This window comes from Lates calcarifer, linkage group LG5, assembly GCF_001640805.2.
Source record: "Lates calcarifer isolate ASB-BC8 linkage group LG5, TLL_Latcal_v3, whole genome shotgun sequence".
Taxonomy (NCBI): domain Eukaryota; kingdom Metazoa; phylum Chordata; class Actinopteri; family Centropomidae; genus Lates; species Lates calcarifer.
The window spans coordinates 4767469-4792104 of NC_066837.1; the positions used below are offsets into that span (position 1 = coordinate 4767469).

General features: G+C 39.8%; 2 protein-coding genes across 2 annotated transcripts; one reads left to right on the plus strand and one right to left on the minus strand.

Annotated features, from left to right (window-relative positions):
* Nucleotides 1-5: 5 nt before the first annotated feature.
* LOC108887201 (protein GPR108) lies at nt 6-10565 on the minus strand. Its single transcript, XM_018682489.2, has 18 exons — nt 10183-10565; nt 9750-9872; nt 8059-8109; nt 7786-7877; nt 7626-7696; nt 7325-7488; nt 7184-7246; nt 6990-7091; nt 6777-6913; nt 5124-5199; nt 4911-4984; nt 4709-4826; nt 4490-4620; nt 4070-4113; nt 3928-3977; nt 3565-3648; nt 2883-3004; nt 6-1808 (listed from the first exon to the last, which is right to left on the minus strand). Exons 1-18 carry the CDS (start codon nt 10276-10278, stop codon nt 1721-1723), a joined length of 1686 nt encoding a protein of 561 aa, XP_018538005.1. The 5' UTR covers nt 10279-10565; the 3' UTR covers nt 6-1720.
* Nucleotides 10566-17828: 7263 nt separating this feature from the next.
* On the plus strand, nt 17829-24614 carry LOC108887203 (intercellular adhesion molecule 3). Its single transcript, XM_018682491.2, has 7 exons — nt 17829-18083; nt 20218-20401; nt 20666-20747; nt 22425-22563; nt 22646-22975; nt 23203-23433; nt 23701-24614. Exons 1-7 carry the CDS (start codon nt 18029-18031, stop codon nt 23766-23768), a joined length of 1089 nt encoding a protein of 362 aa, XP_018538007.1. The 5' UTR covers nt 17829-18028; the 3' UTR covers nt 23769-24614.
* The last annotated feature ends 22 nt before the right edge of the window (nt 24615-24636 follow it).

Below are 24636 nucleotides of genomic sequence, written 5' to 3' on the forward strand. Positions count from 1 at the left end.
CTTCATTTGAGACCTTTCCAGAACACCCGCTTTATTGTGACAGTTCACACAAACAGCCCTCTGTAACAAGCACAAAACCTTCCTCACTCAACTGGTTTACTGTCGGTTAACTCTTGTCCTCCCAGGTACCCGACACCCAGAGCCTGGAGACACGTCAACAGTCTGTAAACACTATGCAGCTCTGTCCTTCCTGTACAGAAGTGTCTGTGGTTAAATCTCAGTAGTCTTTCATTGATTCCTCACTGTCACTCTTCCCCTCCGTCTATTGAAAGGAATAAAACAATCTCATTGAAACCGAACCTGTCTGAAACACCGTCTATAAAGCTTCTATGCAGTTCTTATGAAAGTGTTATGTGCCTCCTTTTGTATCAACAGTCTTTTTCTGTAAAATTATTTACAAATGGCCATCTACCCTAACTGGCTGCACACGTTTCTGAGCGTTCACTAACCAATAATTCATCAATAATTAATAAAACAAGCTTCACATCAAGAGCCAAAAAAAAAAAAAAAAAAAAAAAGGTAAAACCAAAAGCAGACGAATTCAAAAATGATCAGTTAGGTCACTTCTCTGCCCAGATTGGCACAACATGGCCAAGAAAGGAAAAAAAACAACAACAACAAAATACAAGGCCGTCGTTGAGTATAAGTTGGGCCACTGCTCTGGTTACTTAAGAGACTGATCCAATAACCTGTTTATTCATAAAGAGGTCCACATGTCACCACCTGGGCTGAATTCACAGAGATGTGAGTTGACCTCAACCACTAAAGCACTAAATTACAGCAGCGGTCCATGTGACGGACTTGGAGGAAGTCTTTCCTCTACAACATAAACAATAATACTGAAATATAACATTTCAATATGCAATAAGTCAATATATTGAAATATACAACCTCTTACATCCATTTATATATATTTCAATATATAAATCAAATATATAAGAAAAAAGTAACATACACTTTACTGTGTGGTGGTGAAGCTGTGTATTGACACTGATGGGACATTACTGACCCCTGAACAGTGGGAAAGAGAAGCAACATGGGAAAACCGTTGCCTAAATTTTGAATATATACTGATTAGCCTTTTACCTGAGTACGGGCTATTGTCTCCAAAGGGAAAGGAAAAAAAAAACAAAAAACAGTTGTGTTCAAATCTTTGTTGTCTCACATTCACACACGTGTACTCACATCACACACGAAAAGGTACAGCTAAGAGGCTCGCAGAAGTACCGTTTTAAATAGCCGATATAAACACACCAGAAAAGCAAGTCCTTCTCTAAAATGATAATTATCTTTGGAGAGATAGAGAGGGAGAGAGAGGGAAAGGGAGGGAGAGAGAGAGAGAGAGAGAGAGAATGAAAACTGTAAAGAACATCAGAGTTTCTTTCCATATCTCCACCCATCCATGTGGCAGGAGCCGTCTCCTCCTGAAACCCTTCAGAGTTTCGGGGGGTGGAGTGTTTCGAGGAAATGGAGAGCGTCCGACAAAGTTAGTCTTTTTTTTTCTTTTTTCTTTTCTTTTCTTTTTTTTTTTGCATAGCCAGACAGTGGTCACGCCTCCTCTCTGGGAAGCGCAACCTTTTGAAACTCTTGTGGATGCAAGAGTTTCAAAAGGATAGCTGTCAATGTGGGTGGGGAGCCTTGGTCCATGTGCATCCCCGTTATACCAGCTGGCCTGGGGGGGGATGTTAAGCAGGTCTCTCCTGAAGATGCAGCTTCCTGCTCACAAGGTGGACTCTTTCTGGCGTTCGCGTCCGTTGGACGTCTTCTTCACTTTGGAAATGCCCTCCAGTGCACCTGACTCAGTCACTCTGGAAAAACAGAGAGGAGCAACAAGACTTTATATAAAGAGAGTCAGTGTGGCTCACCCTTCCCAGTGAATGCAGTGTCTATGATATTAGAAATCACAGACAACAATACACTCCTTATAACTTATTTTCTACCTTAATCAGAGTGGAAACAGTGGAAATTCAAGGGGAAAAAAAAAACAAAATTTTATGAAAAAGTTTTTAAGCTTGGCCGATAAAAAGCAAAAAGTGATGGAGGCTTAGCAAATAAATCATGATGTACATGAAGACTTATTATCTTCAACAGGACAGGAAAAACAGAAACCGATGAAACCTTAGATTTGTGTGCAGCGATGAAGAGACTGTAACATTTGTGTAAATGTCATACTTCCATCATGTTTTCTGCATTGTTTGGATTAATTGAGCTTTGAGCTGCGCTGGTGTTGTGTCCTCCTGTTCTGTGAAGGTGTGGTGACACCCAACAGGAAAATTAGCACCATCAGCTATTTATTTGGACGCCCCACCTTCTAATATTCACATATCAATGCAAGTTTGTTAAGATCTGAATTTGGATGGAAACCTGGTTATTGCTGCATTCAGATGTTTTCTATTCTGGATTCATTTCATGTGAAGAGATACAGGCAAAAATAACATTACACTTCCTGTTTATATCACCCAGAGCATAGTGGGGAAAGTATTTCAAATATTTATTGCATAAGAAAAAGAAAAAACAAAGCGACAAAGTTGACTGTCTGTTTACACAGAAAGTGCTTCAGCTGTTTCACATTCGTCAGAACAGATACATTTCTATTTTATTTAATCCAGTTGTCTACATAGGCTGTGTAACGGCTCAAGACTGAAGTGTTATTTTCACACGTCAAGTCGATTTTCTTCTTTTTAGCGTAACTACGATGGTTGTGAGTGCTGCCAAAACTCAAGTCACCTACACTCACTACTGTGCCTGAATGCATCCTCTATAAACTGCTGCCGCTTTGGTAACGTGCTGCTTTCATGCCTGTGCAGACATTGTGTAAGATATAAGTCTGCAGGGAAGGAAGTAAAAACTGAGCAGAAACACAGGAAGGTGTTTACACTTACACTTCATCCATCTCAACGTCCTCCTCGTCCTGGGGAAGCTGGAGGTAGGGGTTATTGGATGCTGGTCGGAACTTGTAGCCCGTCAGCACAAAAAAGATCAGGGTGGACACCTCCACCAGGAACTGAAGAAACATAAGGGATTATAGGTGTTTAACGAAAGACAGGAAAAAGATTATTAAGATGTGTTCACCAATAAGGAGAGAGGAATGCTGCTCACAGTTGGCCTGTAGCTCAACAACTGACTACTAGCTACCTGCATATACTTTTGTCTGAATGGAAAAGTTTAATCCCAACAAGTATGTGAATGAGCTTCATACTGCTGGCATCAGACCAAACAAACATAAATCTTAGACCCTGTGCTGGCACTCATTCTTAAAGCTGATGGGATATACTAAAGGTCACATGATGTATTGAGTGTAAGCTGCAACATTTACTCTTTCCAGTAATGCAAATATCCTGTCAAACCTCTGGGGGAGAATGACGTTCTTGATTGTTCGCTGAGCAATAAAGGGCCTTAAATATGTAATGTGTTTGCAAACATCAGACTGGTGTGCATACAAGTAAAGCTTTCAGCCAATTATGCCCCGTCATTGCTGAGTCAGATACCGGATGCCTTTCACCATAACAAGTGCTCTTTAAAGTAATAAAGACAGATTGTTACTGCACATTGTTTGTATCTCACCTCATAGCACCACTGCCACTGGAAAGGCATGGTGACCTTGAGCAGAATGGCTATGATCCTCGTGAAGTAGATATAACACACAATCTAAAAAGAAGAAAACAGGATTTTAGAAATTATATAAAACTGGCAGTTGGACACTTTAACCGATGTGTTTTTTCATCTAAACTGAATCTCTCATTCAGGTTCAGTAAAACTTGTTTTGTGACCAAGTATAATGACACACATCATTGAAAAGGTCAAACAGTGTGTGTTCTCGCTGTGCAGCAGTGACTCTGCTGAATGATAAGGGAGTGGCCTTTCCAAACACTGTGACTCAGGATATTTTATTGTATTTGTAAATGTAATGGTTGAACTCCCTCTTACCATCACATAATAATGCCTGAAGAGCTTGAGCTTCTCCAAATTCATGGCAGCTGAAAGAGACATGAAGGAAATTCAGGAAATAAACTACCAACTCTACACAAAGACTTACGGTTTTATGGCTGCAAAATAAAATGATTCCCACCTTTTCCATCAGTGCTAGAAGCCTCTTGTAGATGACGGATAGACCTGTAAAGACAGTTTTTTGTTAATTGAGAATAACAAACAGCATGTGGACTAGAGCTGAAACAATTCCTCAACTGATTAGTCTATCGTCAGAAAAACAATCCTGTCAAATCACCTACAAACGTCTCACTGCTGTCAGTAAGCTAAATTCATTTATTTTACCACAAAATGCACTGGAAATGGGTCTTTTTCCTACCATGCAACACCCATAGGTGCTTTATTTTGTCATTCAGATCTTCTCATCTCAACTAGCCTTGGTTTAAACAGCCAGCTGCTTGTGCACTAATCTCAAAATTATTTAATGGATTTTTTAAAATGGAAACTGATGCTGATACAAACTAGATGGACCGTGCACACACACACACACACACACACTGACCAGACAACAGGGAAAAGGATGGCTCCGCAGCAGATGAGGTCGACCAGGAAGAGGATCTCCTTCCATAGATAATATTCACTGGTGCCTTCCTCTGTAGACTCGATGATGATGTAGGCAACATTAGCCAGGACCTGCAGGACGACAGGTGAGTGGGTCACCAGAACAAATTCACCAAGCGTAAACAACCACACGCAACTACTGTTTCTCAGGTGCACACACCTGCAGGGGGATGACAATCATGAAGATCTTCTTTTCCTTGTCAGACAGGATGTATTTAACGAAAGCCCAGCCAGTTCCAATCAGTGCCAGCGTGATGAACAGGAGCGCCCCCTTGAGCCTGGAAAGCACATCAATACAAACTCACATAAAAATCAAACACAGAATAGACCAGACGTTCATATTGTGGACAAATCGTACTTACAGGTGTGTGATGTAGTACATGACAGCCCAGCCCTCCATAGCTTTCCCCTCGGTGTTAATGAAATAGTAGTTTATCTGAGAGACACAAACAGAGGTTTCATAAACAGATAAAGAATCCAGGCAGACTGTGAGCACAAGAAGCAGACATCACAATAAAAACCAGGTACAGACATGAGATATAAGATAAGAGGCTCTCAGGTGGTGGTGCACTTACACTATGGAAAACCAGTGATGTGGACTTGGTGAAGGCCAGTGCTGCCATCAGCCAGTGGATCTTAAACACACTGTACCTGCAAACAAGCACACAGGGATGTTCAAATATCTAGAATATAAATCTGTATCACCAGGATGTTCGATGTTATCATTCACCCTGCTCACGTTTCTGTATGGGCCAAAAAAAACAAAACAAAACAAGCGTCGATGTGTATTGTACATTAACAAAACAAAACAGTCACAGTTTTTGTTAGCCAACAGCAATGTCTGGGAGCAATTTCAAATTTTCTAATTTTGGCGACTGAAAACTAAAACAGGAAACGTTAACGGAAAACAAAAACAGTTGCTCAGTTTTCTTATATTTACTGCACTGCTCTGATGATGTACATCAGTCGGTTGGTTAATAGTCCATCACCTTGGTCCAGATGCAGCAGCTACTGGATGCAAACTGACAGCATGGACAAGCTCAGTACAAGCTCAACTGTAATAACTTTTGGAGCCCCTTAACTTTTCATCAGTTTGTCTGCAAAACTGATGACATTCCCGTCAGTCTCCATTGTACTCAAATATCAGCATACTAATACTGCAGTTAAAAAACAAGATGTAACAGTTAACACAAATCATTTTATCTTTGTGGTTTTAAGTGTTTGTTTTGGCTTCCTGTGCTAATTATCTCTTTGTGCAGCCTAATAGTATGCATATATTTCACTCCATATGTTCTCTAAATACAAAGACAATTAACTTTAACATGCTTGTACAGAATAAGTTATTCTATTTCCCCACTGTCACACTACATAGGAGTTTTCAGGTGAACGTTTTGAGAGTAAATTATTTTCTTATTTTATACTTTTCTGCACTAACACCTTTGTTTAACCACACCACAGTAACAGTCAGAGGGGGGGCCAGTATTTGGTTTGAAAAAGAGAGAATGATATATAATGACATGCAGGCCTGACACCAAAGGCACTGAGATAACATTAGCCAAATGAAGCACACTGTAGCACCAGTGCTTTGTGCACTTTGGCACAGCTCGCTCACCTCACAGATGAACCTGTAAGTCTGAGGCAACACAAGTAGAATATACAGGAAAGAAAAAAAAGCACAATGTATCTAAAGAGACTTTATCTAGCGCAACGAGATTAGCCCACCATTTCAAAGCAAGACTGCTTCATACTGTGACATTGCAGCAGCCGCTTGTTCCACCTGATCAGCCAATCAGAGGGCAGCAGAAAGACCTGTGGAGCAGCTGTCTCTCATTTTTATTTTACATGCTCAGCCAGTCAGATGGTAGAAGGACTGTTTCTGGCTGGGGCAGACAAGAACCCCTGTAGACCAAGGCCTGTAATACATTAAACTAAGATGGTGAACATAGTTAACATTATACCTGCTAAACAGCAGCATGTCAATGTGAGCATGTAAGTATGCTGCTGTTTGCATTGTTCAGCCACACAGAGGTGTTAGCATGACTACAGACTCTTAGTCTTATTAGAATGAGGATGTTGGAACAACTTCACAGGATATGCAAAAACATGATGCTGCAAACAGTCCCACCACACTCACTGCAAAGTGATTCAGCATCTTTAAATGAGGAAGCTGTAAGATTCTGTTATACAGTACTGCCAGTATTCATGTCAGGGTGCTTGTACATGTGTACCTGTGTTTCATGAGTGTGTACACCCAGACCATGGCAGCAGCGAAGAAGACTCCAGCCATGCAAATGTAAAGGCGAGACAGAGGAATTTCCGCTGCAGACAGGTACAGGCCGCCTGGATTCCTCTCTATCACTTCCACCTGCAGACGATACATTCAAGTTAACACATGCACACTCCTGAGCTCAAACTTCCCTGCACAAACACACTCAGCTTACGGTGAACGAGTAGGGGTGTCTGCCTTGAGTGTTCCTGGGTTGACAGTAGTGGAACCTGAGGCTGTATAGACCCTGGGCCTGCAAGCCGACCTGTATGTGAAACTGTGGAGGAAGGACAGAGAGCTTCACACAACTGTAAAGCAAATCAAATATTGCTTCACATCACATACAACAGTTCAGAGAGGTGTACTTACACTGAAGCTGTAGGAGCCGTTAACCTTGTCCAAAGCTAAAGCCAGCTGCTTGGTCTGCCCCAGCTAAAAGCAAATACAGATAAGAAGCTGATTTCATGAACAGATCACACAGATGCAAAGAGACACAGAAACACTTCTTACATTGAATGTTCCTTCGTCCACTTTTTTAGCTTCTGGAGCTTCTGGTTCTGTCTGATCAGCTTTCTTCTGACTCTCGTCCTTTGGGTTTTCTGCAGGCGTTTCTGTAGGTTTTTCTGGTTTATCATTTGGTTTAACATTAGAAACATCCCTGGTTTTCCTTTGACCTGCAGGACACACAATGTTTGAAATACAGTCTGTTTAAAGTGATTTTGTCATTCATCCTGGTGCTTAAATATGGCTGCAAAAGAAAGTAAAATGCTGAATAATTTTGTAAGATATGTAAAGTGTGATAAACACAGACCTTCAGGAGCTTCAGTCTTTAATTTTGCTGTCAAGAGGTTGTCTTGTACACCCATAGCTTTCATAGTGACGCTACACAAACACATCACACACATTTTAAAATCAGGGCACAGTAACACACTTTAAAAAAAAAAAAAATACTGGTGCTGAAAAATACACACCTGAGTGTTTTGATATCGATAAGAAAAAGAATGAGAGGTTCGTTGTTGGGCGCCGTTATCAGCTCGAGTGGACATGTTTCTGTCTCCTCTGCCTGGAGACCAAAAACATCACATATGAACAACCCAGTGCACATCTCATCTCCAAACCCTGTAATATGTTATCTCACGTTTCAGCATCTTAGGACATATGACAAAAGCTTTCCTTCAAAGAATAACAATGTAAAAATAAGTTCAAAAGGGACCGTGTGTAACAGAGTGACTGGATGTACTCACTGTGTAGGACAAGACTCCATTCACACGTGACCTTGAGAGGCTGAAACCAACCTAAACAGAGTGACATAAATATAGTCACTCAGTGGGTCAAAAGCACTGACTGGCAGTTTCAATTCTGTGCATACTATCTAAGCATGTAAATTAATTATATCAAACATTTATTGACCATTTGTTATATTTCTATCGAGGAAAATTACATCATTCATTGTTATTATTATTCATATCATTTTAGAATTTCATTATCGAAACATATGTCATTCAACGCTCCATATATCATGAATCTGGCTCCACCAAAGAGCTCCTACTGTTTGAAACCAATTTATAATGGCCAAAGTAAAATTAGCAGTCAAAACACTACAGGTCAAACCATTCATCCAACAAGTTACAATGCAAATGAGTTTACTAGTTTGTGATTCTTGGCTTTAGTTTGCATGATATTTAACTGCTGCTGGGAATCACTCCACTAATCCATGATTTACTGATCCATTAATGGACTTCATAAGTATCAATAAGTTCCTGTGGTATTATTTAAAGGATAAAGTTGTATATTTTCCTCACTGTCAACAAATCCTACTAAAGGACTGAAACCAACAATATAAAAGTAGTAGTTACTCCATCTCTCAGTACTTTCTGACTTCCCTATTTGAGCTGACAAATTAATTGAAAAATCATTGCGTTAAGGCCAAGTGCAATATCCAGATCACAGGAAGTGCCAATTTTTGGGCAAAATGCGTCACAACGTACCATTACATATTAAAGATTGTGGTGTTAAAGAGATCGTCCAGCTTTATGCCCTACTCTGCCTCTAGCACTTAGTCCCAATTCCAGTGGTTCCTACTGAAGACTAGATGTTTTTAACCATTTCTGAACAACAATAAAACTCTACAGCACACAGAGGAATATATTGTATCAGACTATGGCTACACAGGTAATACTTGTGAGTATATACACAAAAACGTTTGGGCACCCCCTAAATAAACTATTGCTGGTTTTTTTAACTAGAAAGCGGTAAAACAACACCTGCAGCAAACATATTAAAAATTTGCCTTTCTTTCAATGTTAATGCAATGTTACTTTTTCTTTTGTGAAGTAAAAAAGCAAACAAAAATTGTTGCACATGCAGAATTTTGACATTGTACTAAGTCGGTAATTTAGCAGATATCAAAGCTTGCAAACGCTTTTCTTTTTTAACCAGCTAAGAGTCTGTCTATTCTTGATTTACATATTTTCACTCACACTTCCTGCAGATCACTTCAAGTTCGGAGATATTTTATGATTTCATAGACAATATGTCTAAGTTGTGCCCACTGATATCCAGTGATATTTAAGTCAGGGGACTGCAACCAAAGGCTTCAGCTTGTGTTTCTTGAAGTAGTTCATGGTGGGTTGTTAAATAAGCTTCCGATCATTGTCCTGTTGTAGAAGCCAGTCTCTTTCCAGTTTCAGCTTCTTGACTGACTGCAATATTTGCATCCAGAATTCGCTTGTACTTAGTAGGAGCCATTCTTACCCCTATCTACCCCAAATCAGAATATTTCCACACCAATGTGCAACAGCTGGCAACCCGCAGGGGTTGACTTAACATCTTTCCCCATCACAAAATCAACAAAAAATGTTGTTTGCACTTCGCACTTTTGCACACAACTGTAAGCCAACTCACATAAATACACTCAAAAACAAACACTTCTTACCTTATGGGCGGTGGAGTCTGCTAGCTGTTCACTTGGGAGGCGCAGAGAAGTCAGATTGACATCCAGAGTCCCGTTAGCATAGAAACCAAAATTGTTGAGGTCGACGGCAACCCGAATATCATTCTGTAAACACAGAGGAACAAATTAAAAATTAAAGAGCTGATCACCTGGAGCAAACTCTGGTCAGTCATTAATCAGCTACAGCCTCAGTACGCTCCTATCATCCCCACAACTTTTGGTTTTATTACTTTTTATTATTATTATTTCTAATCCAGAAGTTTCACAACAGTGCCACAACACTTCTGGATCACCGCCTTGTCACAAATGCTAATTAAAACACACTAGCCGGCTAACACAACGACTCCAAACAGCTTGACACTCTACGTTAGCTCCCCAGCTAGCATCAGTTTGGCTTGAGAGATAGTCGCCTTACCGTCAGGGTGAGCTTGTGTATCCTTGCTTTGCACCCAGTCAGCAGTAGAAGGAGTAAATACCCAGCCACAACACAGCCTCTCTGTGCCACAGCCATCACCGGGTAGTAACCAACTTGCTAACGGTAACTAACTGCTAATGTTAGCGAGCGACAATCCTGACAGATGGCTAAAGACTAAGCTAGATAGCGGTCTTAACGGCACACGAGGTGAGTTAATTTGTTAAATTAACTGTATCTGCTCTAATGTTATGTCGTATGTTATCAAATCATAACCAGTAATGTTATGTTTTCCGAATTCTTTTGTGCTTTCATCGCGCAGGATAACAGCTAGCGCATAGATGGCAAGCTCTCACTTCCTGGTTTTGAGTCAAGAACGAAACATTGGATAGGATCGGACAAATACGTCATCAGCTGCGGGCTTTCGTTCGTTCCACTGCGACAGACGTTATTTATTAAGCGATGTCGAGCAGCAAAAACTACGAAAGTGAAAGAAGTGAGTTATTAAAGCGGGGAATGAGTTTTAAAGGCGCTCCACGACCCGTTCAGCTCACAGTCGCGTGTTATATTTATGTCAAACAATCACATTTTTCACTTCAAACGTCCTGACTACACCTTGTACTACTCGTCCTAGATTTGGTCACGTGGATCGTGCGCTTCCGGCTGACAGTGTTCACGTGACGGACGTTCCACGTCGTACGAAATCCGCCACCGGACATCAAACTCTTTTAACACGTGGAACTTAAGTTATTATTTGTTGATTTATTAACGTAATTTTTATGAAAGAAATCTGTAATTTTACTTTATATATGTAGCACCCACTTGTGGATAAGCCTCCATTTACAAAGGCATGTGATTGTGGTTGTTAATAAATCATTTACTGCTGCTTTATAAATCAGTTATAACCCATTAATCAGAGCACCTTTATGTTGTATAACTCGGTTGCCAGATTGTGTAAAATCCTCCTCCAGCACGCTGCTTTGCTATGGTTGGATTAGCCTCCTGTGACACCTTATAGGCATTGTGATTAGGATTGTTGTTGGAGTGACAGATAATTTATTGGCTAAAATGTTGATAATTGATTAATAAAGGATTCACTGGTACCAACTTCTCAGATGTAGATATTTGCTAGTGGGTGAAGGAAAGGTCCATTGCACAAACTTGTGGCTTGACCTGTCACAATTGTTTATACGTTTACATGTTTGTTTATGCACAAATGAAAAAGCTTGTGCATAATTTAGCTGAGGGTGGAAGCTTTGAAACAGATCAGCCTTAGAGGAACCACAAGCAAAGGAAGTCCGAGCACTTCCTAACCTTTTAGAACCTCATACTCTACTACACCTGCATACGTTTTCTTTGACTTCACCACAGTGTTGCTGTGGTTCTCTTCAGGATTTCAACAGTGATGTTCATAACTGATTCTTCACTGAAGCTGTGTGTCTGCACTCACAATTGTCTGTTTTATGTTTAGTTAAAGATGCACATCACACAAACAACAACATCATCCATGAGGATCCATCAGGAAAGAAAGCTACCAGTCTTTGTCTCCCACATTCTTGTGGAGGAGATTTCCTCTAATGTGATGTTGAACTGCCACCGTGGTTAGAAGAGGGTAATGTACCTGTGTTCATATTCATTTAAGTTAATAGGACTAGCCATCTGCAAAAGGTTTACCATTGCTAATTCAGAAATCAGCAGTGAAATCCAATTTAAAAACACACAAAAGAAAACTAACTTCAGGATCATTAACTTCAGGATCACAGGAAGCTGTGTTGGTGATGAATACTGGAAAACAATCACAAAAATTACTACACAACAAACCAATAAATGACATAATCATTATGTTTTCCAGTCTATGTTTAAACACCCTTGTGATAACTCTGAGTATAAAAATAAGAACTATTTTCTGAAATTTTTGCAGAAGTCTTCCTGTGGTGGCACAAGTGACACAGTGAACACAGTCATCCTCACAGAAGTTGATCTGCTAACACAGTAACCTTGTGTGGTGATATAGACAGCTGTTATTTTTAAATTTAGGCTGCTGAGAAGGAAGTTTAACTACAGCAAACCACAAGCACAGATGCAAGTTCAAGTTCATGTTAGTGAGAATGGCAGAGGCTGACTGAAGGTTTGATTGTTCCCCTAAGAAAACACAAGACAAAACACATATCCTAACCATGAAATATCACACAAGGAAATGACACTTTCATCTGACCAGACATTGATAAGTCCATGTCAGAGCTTTTTGAAGTCAGAGACTTTATACAACTGATGTATTCAGTATTAACAATGTGACAAAAGCCAAAGACAAAAACTGCTCTGTCTTTTTAAATATTTACATCCCCAAGGTGGAGAAGCACACAAGATAAAGTAAGAATTTAAAGGTAATACATATGCAGATAACTTGATTTTGTTAAAAGAAATGTAAAAAGTCAGATAAAAACCAATAACTTTGAGCAAACAGTTTCTGCCCCTTTGCATGAGAAGGCAAAAAATCAGCCATCACAGGCCCAGTCAGCCGTCTGAAACATCAGCTGCAGCAGGTCACAATAACTGAACTGAAAAAATAAAACCGATGAGCATCTGAAAGTGTTTCTGCAGCAAAATCCTTGCAAATGTCAAATAATCATTAAATCTGAGGAACATCACACCTACTCCTACCTGGTTATTTAAATGAATGTATTCAATACAGTGACACACAGAAACTTAAAGGGCCACTTGGTCACATCAGTGTGGTCCTAGCTCCACCTGCTGACACCAGCTGGAGATGACAAGCACCTGCAGATTCCTTTAAAGGAGTCTTAACTGTTTTTCTGTCATTGGTAACACAGTGAACATATCCGCTGTGAAAAAAATAGACTTTTATAGTATTTATGGCAGTTCAATGCTTTTCATTTGTACCAACAATGTCAGTGTTTCTCCACACAGGACTGAACTCTTACAGATTACACCTTAGTCCTTCTGCTAAACTCTGTGAGAGCAAAACGTAAAATATTTAACATCTGTCTACAGTGGTGTTAAAAAAGTACAGGCAACACTGCTTGTTTTGTTGTTGTTTATTTCATATGAAATATTCTGTAGAGGTAATTACACCAAGGACCTGAGCATCCTGGATTGGAAAGTGGGCAAAGTAAGCAATTGTAGGGATGCATCGATCTGACTGATACCAATACTGATCCTGGTACCAATCAGATACCAGTATTTAATTACTAAGCTGTAAGCCTCACTGTGTGGTGGAGACTGTAGGACAACATCTAGATAGACTTAAACATTGCTTTCCTAACTTTGTAAAGCCACATGACAAACAAACACACATGTAGAGATGTGCTAGTCTGTTAAAATGATCGTGCACCAGCAACTTGGTAAACCTTTTAACATCCATCCAGTTCTTTGCAACGTGTCGAACAAAGGTTACAGATTCTTTGAATCATGTGGTTGAGCTTGTCATGGTCTTTGGTATAATGCATCAGAAGGTGCTTGAGGAAGTTAGCTGTAATTTGTAGTGCTGTTACAACTTAAAACACTGGCTTTGCAGAAATTAAATGTAAACGTAGACCAACATAGAAATGAATTGATCATCCCAACAGTTCAGCCCTGTTGTCACAGATACTTGATCCAGCTCTTTGAGTCAGTATCTGACGACATCTGAAGCCACTACCGGATTGGTGCATCCCTAGGCAATTGCTCCAAGGTTCTAGATGCTCAGGGCCCCCAACAGCCCCCAGATTTCTGTGATTTTATGGTAAAAATTCATTAATAGATCATCATTTGTTGATGGTAATATTCCATGATCCAGAGGTGCCACCAGTGACTGTCGGAGCGATGATCACACTTCCCTGCTGAGCAGTCAATGAGGCAGGAGCAGCAGGAGGTGCTAAAGCAGAGGAGGAGGGTGCAGCTGGTTTCCCAACTTCAGCTGAAAAGATACAGATGCAGAGAATTAGTAAAGAAACATGTAAACAAAGGCTAGAAACAAACTGGTTTTGGTTTCTTTGATTCACAGGTGAGATTAATAAAAGTCATCATCCACTGCACCTGCATATGTCTTCTCTAACTTCTCTGCTTCATCCATGATTCTTATCTTCCTCAGTATCGTAACAGTGATCCTCACGGCCGACTCTTCTCCATAGGTCTCTGTCATCCTACTCACAGTTTCTCTCCGGGATGATTTCTCCAGACGGTACTTGGGAATTGGTTTGCAGCCAGCCAAGACTTCCATCGAGAGGTACCAGTTAAACGTTTTGAAGTCGTCCTCGCGGAGGTTCTCCAGTGTCTCTAAAAGCAGCTCTGGAACCAGCATCTCTGCTCACTGAACAGGTAGAAGATGGTAAATTAGTTTTCATTTTCCAGATGAGTCTTCAATATTAAAGGAATAGTTCAACAATACCCTTGTTTGCTTTGTTGATTAAGTGCAATGAGAAGAATGATATTTGTGCAGGGGTTTATGTGCTGGACTAGGACTGCACCTAACAATTTTTTAAAAGATTAATGTGCCAGTTATTATTATTTTTGGATTAACTGATTAATCATTTAATCTATGCAATGTTCATAAATAGAGAAAAATGAAATCATAATTTTCCAGAGCCCCCCCAAAAAACTTGTTTTGTCCACAGAACAGGTGGAAATCCAAAGATGCTCAATGTTTTAGGTAATGAGCTTTAGAGGTGCTGGTAGGTGGATTTTGTTGACCTCCTGACAGTCAGGCTGGTTGATTTGACCAATCTTCATGCTAGGCTAAACTAACCCTCTGCAGGCTCCAGGTTCATATGAAATAGATGAGACTGGTATTGATTTTCTCATCTAACTCTGGGCAGCAAAGCAAATATAAGTCAAGCTTCAACAAGTTCACACATATAGATCAATTAGTTACTCACGAGCACTACTAAGCCTGTGAAAGGTTCCAGGTAATTTCTATTTCACGTAGAAAAAAATAGATGATGACACAGAATGACAAATCTCTTTAGACGCAGTACCAGTTTTTGTAAAAGGTTTATAATCTGTAACCAATGGCTTAATTACTGGTTGATAAATTATTTGATAATGCTGATACAGATCAGCTGTAAGAATAAACAGGAACTTTTCTTGGGCTGCCAGGATGTGGAAAACCCTTCTCCTGCATCACACTTGCCTTTTTAGCTAGCTCTGTAATTCAGTGGATTATTCAAACATATATTTATCTTTACCTTGTAGCTGCTGAAAAGTAGCTGTAAAAGTCATGGCTGTCTCGCTCTCTCTGTTTCACTTGATGATACACAATCAAAAAATGTTACTGAGCAATTCACTGTTATAATTAAATATTTTACTTTCATGACAGCCATTCTGCAGTTTTAAATGTTTATGAGTTGTTACTTGGACTTTGTGCCATTTCGGTAAGTCGATTGGAGGGATCCTCCTCCTGATGAAAACCAGGGCCATCAGAGGATACCCCTCACACCGCACCCACCACCTGTTTGACCTGTCTGACCTGTTTAATCTTCTCATTTTTGACAACACAAGATGTGTTTTGAAAGGCTCAACAGTGCTCCCTATGATGATCGAGTTAACTTAACTTGTGTAAAGTGAGTGGACTGGCCCTTTAAAAAGCTCCTTCACAAAGACAAAGTAAGTTTCATACGGAGGGAGGATTTTTCACAGCCTGGCAACCACTAAATAATCTATTACCATTAATAAAGCCGTTAATACAGTATACAAACCACTGATAAGGCGGAGCTTGTGAAAAAGTTGCACCAGAAATCCTTTAAAGCGTTAATGGATCCACATCTGGATCTGGACTCATAATCAGGAATGACTTGTTCCTCGGTCTGTGGCATGGACTTAACCCACATGTTGTTAGCCTGTTTGCCTCAAACCAGCACAATGCACACTTCACATGATATGATGATACTCTGATGTGCGTCTGGAAACAGTCACCAGTAATATCACTGCAGACAGAGCGACAGACGTAAAGAACACAGTCACAGTCAACAGATACCGTCAGTGTCAAACTCCAGCTGTTTCGCTGATCAATTCATTTCACCAAGCGTGGGACCAGAAAAGAAGCAGGCAGACAGACGGACACAAAGTGCAAAAACGTGAATAATAATGCACAGGGACTTACCGTTTCACCGACAGCCAACAGATAACGTAAAGAAAATGGCGCAAAGTAGTGAACTGCTTTCGTTTTAAACTAGTGTAACAGGAAGTTTAGAAAACGTTCAGGGCACGGCTGCTGCACAGACACAGAGGAACAACAAGTACAGATAGAAATAAACATCCTCAATCACATTAAACTTTAGCAATACATAAGACAAGAAACGACAAATGTTCAAATCCTGATGCATAAAGACAGCTCTACCTCTCAGAATAATCTAAAAAAAATAAATGAAGTAAAAACCATTTAACAATGAATCCACATGTGTGGGCGGGCAGATCTCTACAGCTATATCACATCATATATTAGGCTACACAGTTTCTTGTGTAACTACTTTTTGTGGAGTGCCTCCACCTTAATATGATGGTGGAATTTATCTTAACTCAAGGTGCACTTACTAGTTTTTAGAGGAGCTTTCTATTACATCTCACTGTTCTCCTCGGTGGATGGAGAATCAAACAAACAAACAAACACATAATAAGAAAATGTGTGGTTTGAAATTTAGGTGACCTGCCCCTTTAATAGTGATTATTTATAACAATAATAATTAATAATAATAAACAATAATTAACTTAATTGATATGACAGCTTTCAAGAGAAAGTTACAAAGTGCTTTACATGGAAACATAACTAAATTAAAAACAATGAAGGAAACAGAATGAAATGCCCAACAATGACGAAACAACTAATGAAACACATCAGATATATTAGGAAATATTGGAATTATATTGGAAATTAAAACATTAAGACCAAAAACAGACGTGGACGTTAAAAGTGGACGGGAGAGTTTTTGCTAAGCTGTGGATCCATCTGGGAAATAAAGATCAAGACAGCTGTATATAGAATAGTCCAACACTCTCTCTCCTTTTAGCTCTGTTTTTGATCTCTGGAGTAAAATATCTCTTTTTTAAGCTCATAAATGCTCCACTATAAGCAACTAACCACTAACCCTTTGCTGCCTGTCTGCTGTTTGGTGCTGGTCAGGTGGCAGAATGTGGGTTTAACCAAGCCCTTCACTGACAAATAAAATGCTCCATAGAACCGAGAGGAACTGATAACTGATAATCCTTTGTTTGTAACTTCTGGCCACACCCATCACATCCATTGTTAATGTAAAAATCTTGATCATATGAAATGGAAAAATATGCATCGTTTTAACTGGACTGAATGAGGAATGTTATTTTTAGCAACACAGTGGAAGTAACACTGAAAAGAATCATTGGAGTTTTGACAACAGCTGTCTTTATATAGAGCTGGGTGGGTTTTCTGTGACAACATATCGTCTTTGAGTTTACTGTTTTGCATTCTCAAAAGCTCTACAGCAGCACACACACACACACACACACACACACACACATACACACCCATTCTTGCCCTCCATGCTTCAGCACTACACTGCATTATTCTTGACCCTCCCTTCCTTCCTCTCTTGATACCAACAGAGAACGCCCATGGTGGGTTTCAGAGGCCAAAGAAAAGGAATTGCCTGATTATTAGTTTCAGACACGAGTGCACACACACCCACCAAAAAAAAAAGAAAAAGAAAAAGAAAAAGAAAACATACATACACACCCACAGCCCCATAAAAACCAGAAGTACTCAGTGTTTTCTCAGAAGTCTCAGACTGTGCTGCTGCCAGCATCACACAGCCAGTAACTTGTGTGTGACAGAAATAAAACATCTGCAGCCCATATTTTGAGCCAGCGAAACTGACGAAGGATGTTTGCTTCTGGTTGGTCAATAACGCTTCTGCTGCTTCGCCTGTTTGGCTCAGGTGAGTGAAATGACAGCTAGATGAGTGTGCTGTAGGCAGCTTTAACCAAAGAGCGAGAAACAGAAGTGTGAGCAGAGAGATGAACAAGGATCTACGTACAAAATATGTTGTAGAGTTTGTAAAGCTCTCTCAGGAAAAAATGTAATTCCAGGTTATATAAACAAACCTGACATGACAAGAGAGAACTGGGGAGAAACTTTTGAGGAGCAGTAGTATGACTTTTTAAATTTTTAAAAATTATTTTCTCATCATCTCAGGTTTATCTTATAAATCCTATACAGCACAAAAAGGGCATTTAATCAGATGTGTGTACATATGTATCCTAACTGATGAGTGACAACACTGGTAGCACTGCAAAGTAACTAACTACATTTATTAAAGTACTGCACTTAAGTATAGTTTTAAGGTATTTGCACTTTACTTCAAAATTTTCATTTTATGTAATTTCATACCTGAGAGAGAGAAATCATGTAATTTTTATTCTACTATACAACAGCAAAGTCATCTTATAAAATGTGAAGAGTTGTCATACATTAAATTTCCCAGCACCACTCCTCCTAAAAAAAACTCTAATAAAAAACTGTGTATCTGGAGAGTGTAATTGCTATTCTTATGCTGGATCTTCCTTTGTCTTTTTTCTTTTGTCTGTTTATCATGGTATATTGTTTGTATTTGCTGTGAAATTTATATGGAATGGTGTGCCTTCTTGGCCAGGTCTTGTATTCTCAAGATCCTGGTTAAATAAAGGTTAAATAAATAAAATAATTTGGCTGATAAAACTTTGCTACAGTCCAAACAGCTGCTTGTTACAATTTACCAAATTAATAATAATAATAATCAAAAATTATAATACATAATAATATAAACCTTTCGAATGGCCCATCCTGCAAAATGACTATGTTAATTTTGATACTTTAACTGTATTTAACTGCAATTGTTAAATAGTTTTTTACTTTGTAGTAATATCAAATAAACATTATGTACCTACTTTACCTTAAAATAACAGCTTCAGAATCATTTTGATGGCACACTGACTTGTAATAAGGAGAGTGGTGCCTCTGTCATTCCCACTCCACATCCCAAAGACCTGTTCTTGCACTTTGTAACTTTGGTGAGCAGGTATGATCTCCCGCTAACTGAGTCAGCAGTCAGCAGTTTAAACTACTGGAATCAGGCCCAGAAAGTTCAAGCGTAATGCCGAACTGACAGTTAAAAGACAAAGAGATAATTTAATAATTTTAAAGAGATAATTTAAAACCAGCTTTCATCTCCAATATCCAGTGATGAAAATTTGGAAATATCAAGAGTTATAAACAGAGTTTGGTGTGGTTGTTACAGCGACAGAATTTCAAATTATTTTTTGAAGTACATGAAAACCACTTAACCACTCACTCAGAGCCCAACAGATTTCATTTCCTGTTTTGCCTGCAGGTGGCGCTGTCACTCAACAAATACTACACATTGTTACTTTAATAGATGTCATTCAATCAGTTTTAAACAGCAGTTTTTATCTGTGTAGATGAGAATGTCTGAATAGACATAACCTGGTAGTAGTCGGTTCCCCTCATTTTGCAGAGTGGCATGTGGGAAACATAACTATAAATTTTGACAGCTGGTTTGCTGACACATCCCAGTGAGCTACTATGAGTGAGATCACCCAATAGGCAGGAGAACAACCTCAGGATTCAGTGGAACAATGGTCACAGAGAAGAGAAGGGAGTTCTTTTGACTTGGGCAGGGTGTCCTTCCTTCCTCAGAGGAACACACTGGGTGTATTCAGTGCACTATGAAACAATGGTTCACAATAGATCAGCTAAAAAGAGTATTATTTCACGAGTTGGCAAAATTCAATTGACCCCCGCCTGTGTTATGTTAAGACAGGGAAAAATGACTCATGAGTTCACAGCACCAAGATAAACATATATTGGTGCATTTGATGGATTGGATTTAACATGACAAATACATATTAGTTAATGTCTATTTTGAGCATTACTGCAGTGAAACTCCACTAATTGACAATGATTGAGGGAATTTTATTATATTTTTAGATCTATGTATTTCTATGTTTACATATTTAGGTGACTTACTGTGTCTTTCTTCCCTTTCCACTCCCTGACCACTCCTGTGACTTCAGTTACCTCATTCCCTGTTTCCATTTACACACCTGCTCCATTTCTTCCATTGCAAATCTTACCTCCCTCATCTTTTCCATCAAATCTCCCATCTGACCCTTCTTCCCTCATCCCTTCCTCCATCAGCAGCTCTGAAGAAAGAGCCCACTGCCCCTTGAAGATTTCGCCCTCCACTGTGGTGGTCAGGTACAGAAGGAATAACTGGTCATTTCAGAGTGGCAAAATGTTTACACTAGTGATAAAGAAAAAGGAGGGAGCTGTTCATTGGAGAGGAATGACAAAAAATATTTTCAATTCTGATTTATGCACAAATGCAGACACAAACAAATACAAAAAGTCTTGGACTTGCAGGTCTGTTTTGTTACCACCAACCTGTTTGGGAAATATTCATTTTCTTTCTTTCTGTGTAAATCTGTGATGACTAACTGTGCATAAACTTTCCCATCATAGGTTTGAAGATCCAGTCACAGTCAACTGCTCTGTACCACCAACTGGTCTTCTTGCTCTGGGTTGGGAAGTCCCCAACAGCATGGTAGGAGAATCAGTGTTGTCGAATACATGACTTGAGAACCCCATGTACATGTAATACAATCCAATGTAACAGCCCTGCCACAGAACTCTACTGTCATTTTCACTTTGTGATTATTGATGATTAATATTGTACTGAACTGTATTGAAATTCCAAGTAAGTTAATGTTAGCCAAGGCTGGCGGTATTTCCAGGCCAAATGGGATACACTATTTCTCCTGAATGTTCTGTTTTGTCCCGGGTGTCCTCCCAGTTAGACTTGTTCAGAATACCTCCAGAGGGAAATGTCTGGGAGGTATCTGGGAGGCATCCTGATCAGATCCCTGATCTGTATCTGTGACCGCATTTGTTTGGTCACCACCCAAAGCTAATGACAATAGGTTTGGGCTGGAACATAAAAAACAGGTTAAGTGAAACCTTTGCCACACGGCCCAGGTCTGTTTTCTTCAGATTTAACTCTGCTTGTGCTGCTCTCACTCTAGGCTGACCTTTAGGGGGGTCTAATAACTAGAGCTCACCCTTTGATCCTCTTTCTGCCCATTCAAAACTATTGCCCCTGCTCCTGCATCAAACAGCCCTACAATATCCAGAGTCTTCACCATCTCATGGTGAATCTTATTAAACATTTGTTAAACTTTTTGACTGTTTCACAAACCTCTACCAGGGAAATGGTTAGGGCTTCCCCCAAGTATTTCACTGTCCAATAATATCCTCAGTTGAGGTCAGGAGTTCTCCTGCTCTGCTAAAAACAGCCGGAAGAAGACCTTGCCTTCCCCTTCCTGGATTGTTTTATGGCTTGCCAGAACCTCTCTCAGGCCAACTGAAAATCCTTCTATCTCCCCAAACTCCTCCAAGAGCCACATTTCCACACAAAAGCCACAAACGCTGCAGTTCTTCTGGCCTCCTGCTTCAGGCATCCCTTCTAATCAAGCCCCACACGATTCCTTGTTCAGGATGGCCTCCCTCACCCTGGTGCCCACCAGTGGGTTCTTAGACTACCAACAACAAGGGGCTGATAGGCCACAAATTGGTGCAGCTAGCTTTGAAATGGCTGCTTTGAATAGTGTCCACTAGGATGCCACAACTCTGGAGGCAGGAGTTGTGGACATGGACCTCAGTCAGATGATGTCTGGGTTTCCAGGGTCTGTTTAGGGGGTCTCCTCTGCCACTTGATCCAATTCACCACCACATATCATTCAGCTGACAGGTCCTTTCCTCTCTTCAAAGTGTTCAAGACCTATGGCTGCAAATCTAATGATACTTCTAGCTACTGTTCAAAGTCATTCTTGTATTTTTAGCTTAAGGTTCTCTTGTACCAGACACAGTCATGAATGACTTTGTCTATTGCTGACATTTAAGGACAAGCACAAAAGTCCACCTTTTACACTAACATCAGGCAGACCATTTCTCTCAGTCCCATCCACCAGGTCTTTCCATCATTGCCTTGGTAAAACTATAAAGGGACCTATCTGAGACCACACCAAAAGACTCAAAGAGGACTGAATCCTTTCAACAGCCAAAACTCTAAACACCTGCAAAGATAGGGTTTATTGCAGAACTTCAATATTGGATTATATTACAAAGGTGCTCACAATAAAGTAGCTCTGCGCCAACAGAAATATTCTACTGTAGTCAACAGAATTTTGATAGCATTGTAATTTGTGACCTTTTGCAACTCTAGGAGACTCCACTGTTCACTATGGGTCGTTTTCTGGTCTGGAGTGTGGATAGGATGACTGAGTGGAACATCAAGCCTAAGTGCTACGCACTAGTTGAACAGGGAGGGCAGTGCCACATAGAGCTGCTTGTAATAGTCTACAGTGAGTTAACAATTTTATCTTTCTAAAATTTTAGAAGATGCATCAACTTTTCTGTGTGGTTGATCTGTATATGTCTCCATAGAGCCTCCAGATAATGTGTCCATCAGCTTTAGGAATCACTCTGGACCGTTGTTAGAGGGTCATCAGTACACTCTGCAGTGTGAAGTACACAACGTTGCTCCTGTAGAAAACCTCACTGTGACCTTCTACAGAGGAAAGACAGCACTGGGTCAACTACAGTCCAACAACACAGAGAAGACACCAATGACTGAAATTTTCACTGTGGACATCATCCCCAGTAAAGAAGACAATGGAGTCCAGTACTGGTGTGAAGCCAAGCTAGAACTGGGACCTGAAGGACCAGAGCATCCTCCAGTGGTGACGTCACAAAAACTAAAAGCTGCAGTCCTCTGTGAGTGAAACTGTTAACATTTGGTATTATGTGCTCAAAGTGTATAATCTACCTATAAGACTTTTTATTGACAACCTCTCCTCTTATCCCCCCTCAACCACTCTTGGGTCTCTTAAAAAATCTTTCTGCTTTTTAACATGCCACTTCCCCTCACCCATTTCCTTGTCTAAAACACATCAACTGTCTTTTCTTCCACTCCCAACTGTGTGACTTTTCTCCTCTTTTAGTTGGTCCACACCTCATTTGCCCAACAAAACTGCAGGTGAAAGAGGGAGAGAGCCTCAGCTGTGAGGTGAGAGGAAACCCTCAACCATCAGTCACCTGGCTCAGAGATGGCCAGGTGGTTGTCTTGCCTTCTCACTCAAGCAGAAAGCATGCTGGGAAATACACAGTCTGGACAAAAGGACATCTTGGACAGAAAAACTTTACAGTGGAGGTGGAAATCCTTTCTGGCAGTGGTAGGTTTGCATTAAATGCATTTTTATGAAATAACTGAAACTCAATTTACAACAAAAATAAATAAGTGTAGATCTGTAATCTAGATTTCAAACTACCATTATTCTCTATACTGGGACATCATAATAACAAACATCTATGCTTGTCATTTCATGAAGTATTGCATGATCAAAAGGGGATTTGAGTAAAGAAAAAAATTAACTGAGGCAAAGGTTTTAAGGTCACCCTGTATTGATGCAACTAATTTGTCTGCCTCTTCCTCTCTCTAGGAACTGCAAACAGCTGCAATAGATATTTCCTTTTGGCCATCCTGTTTATTCAGATTAACTGGCTGTAAAACCTCCTACATGAACCCAGCGTGATCTGTCTTCCTATATTGTTTGTATGAACTACTCCAACTGTGAAGAAATATTTGCCAGGAGGAGACTCTTATGTCCACATTGGTTTCACTTTGAATTCATGTCTTTTTGTACCTCTTCATGTTCAACTTTTCAAAAAAAAAAAAAAAAAAGGGGGAAAAATGAAGGTCTCTGCTTGAGAGCTTCTGCCCAGGTACACTTTATTCTATTATTAAACTCTGTGTAATGCATAACACTTTACCTGCACAACAGGTGAATTTCAAATCATCCACAAAAATTCACATTCTACTCTTGTCAAACTGATCATACTACCATAGGTCTGGGACAGTAGTATGCTTACCCCCTTGCCTGTTTGTTTTAAAAAGTTGTTTGTCTGAAAACCAACATTGTTTTTCAGACAACATTGTCTGAAAAACAATGTTGGTGTTTTTCCTGTATACATAGGTATGTGGTGCCTTCCTCACTTCCCTTGAAAATGAACCATCACATGTCCAACAGCAACATGTTCCTGCTTTAGCCTTGAACTTTTCCAGTAGTTACAAATGTGGTCAAAATGAATAGAACTGCTGGTTAATCACTGATGCAATGTCAAACATGTAAAAGTGGCAATACAGTTCATTATAAAAAGTGTTGGAGCAGGTAACATTTTTAAAAGGAATGTGACTGAAACTTCAATCCCGCTGGCCGGAGCTCATGCCAAAACCAGAACACATTGTTTTAGCAGTGAGAATAAAATGTGGACAATACTAAAGCTAAATGTTCAAACCTCTGTTTCTGTACCTCATGTTTAGATGATTAAGCTGAAATAAACTGGTTATATAGCATGTAATCTCTTTATTATTTATT

Bases quoted from the DNA above. Each gene is read 5' to 3' on its own strand.
- LOC108887201 (XM_018682489.2), bottom strand. From the start codon at position 10,278: ATGGCTGTGGCACAGAGAGGCTGTGTTGTGGCTGGGTATTTACTCCTT. The intron at 6,914-6,989 runs GTAAGCTGAGTG...TATCGTCTGCAG, and splicing joins GACACCCCTACTCGTTCACC to GTGGAAGTGATAGAGAGGAA. The intron at 3,978-4,069 runs GTGGGAATCATT...TGTCTCTTTCAG, and splicing joins TTCTAGCACTGATGGAAAAG to CTGCCATGAATTTGGAGAAG.
- LOC108887203 (XM_018682491.2), top strand. From the start codon at position 18,029: ATGTTTGCTTCTGGTTGGTCAATAACGCTTCTGCTGCTTCGCCTGTTT. The intron at 18,084-20,217 runs GTGAGTGAAATG...CTGTGACTTCAG, and splicing joins GCTTCGCCTGTTTGGCTCAG to TTACCTCATTCCCTGTTTCC. The intron at 22,976-23,202 runs GTGAGTGAAACT...CTCCTCTTTTAG, and splicing joins ACTAAAAGCTGCAGTCCTCT to TTGGTCCACACCTCATTTGC.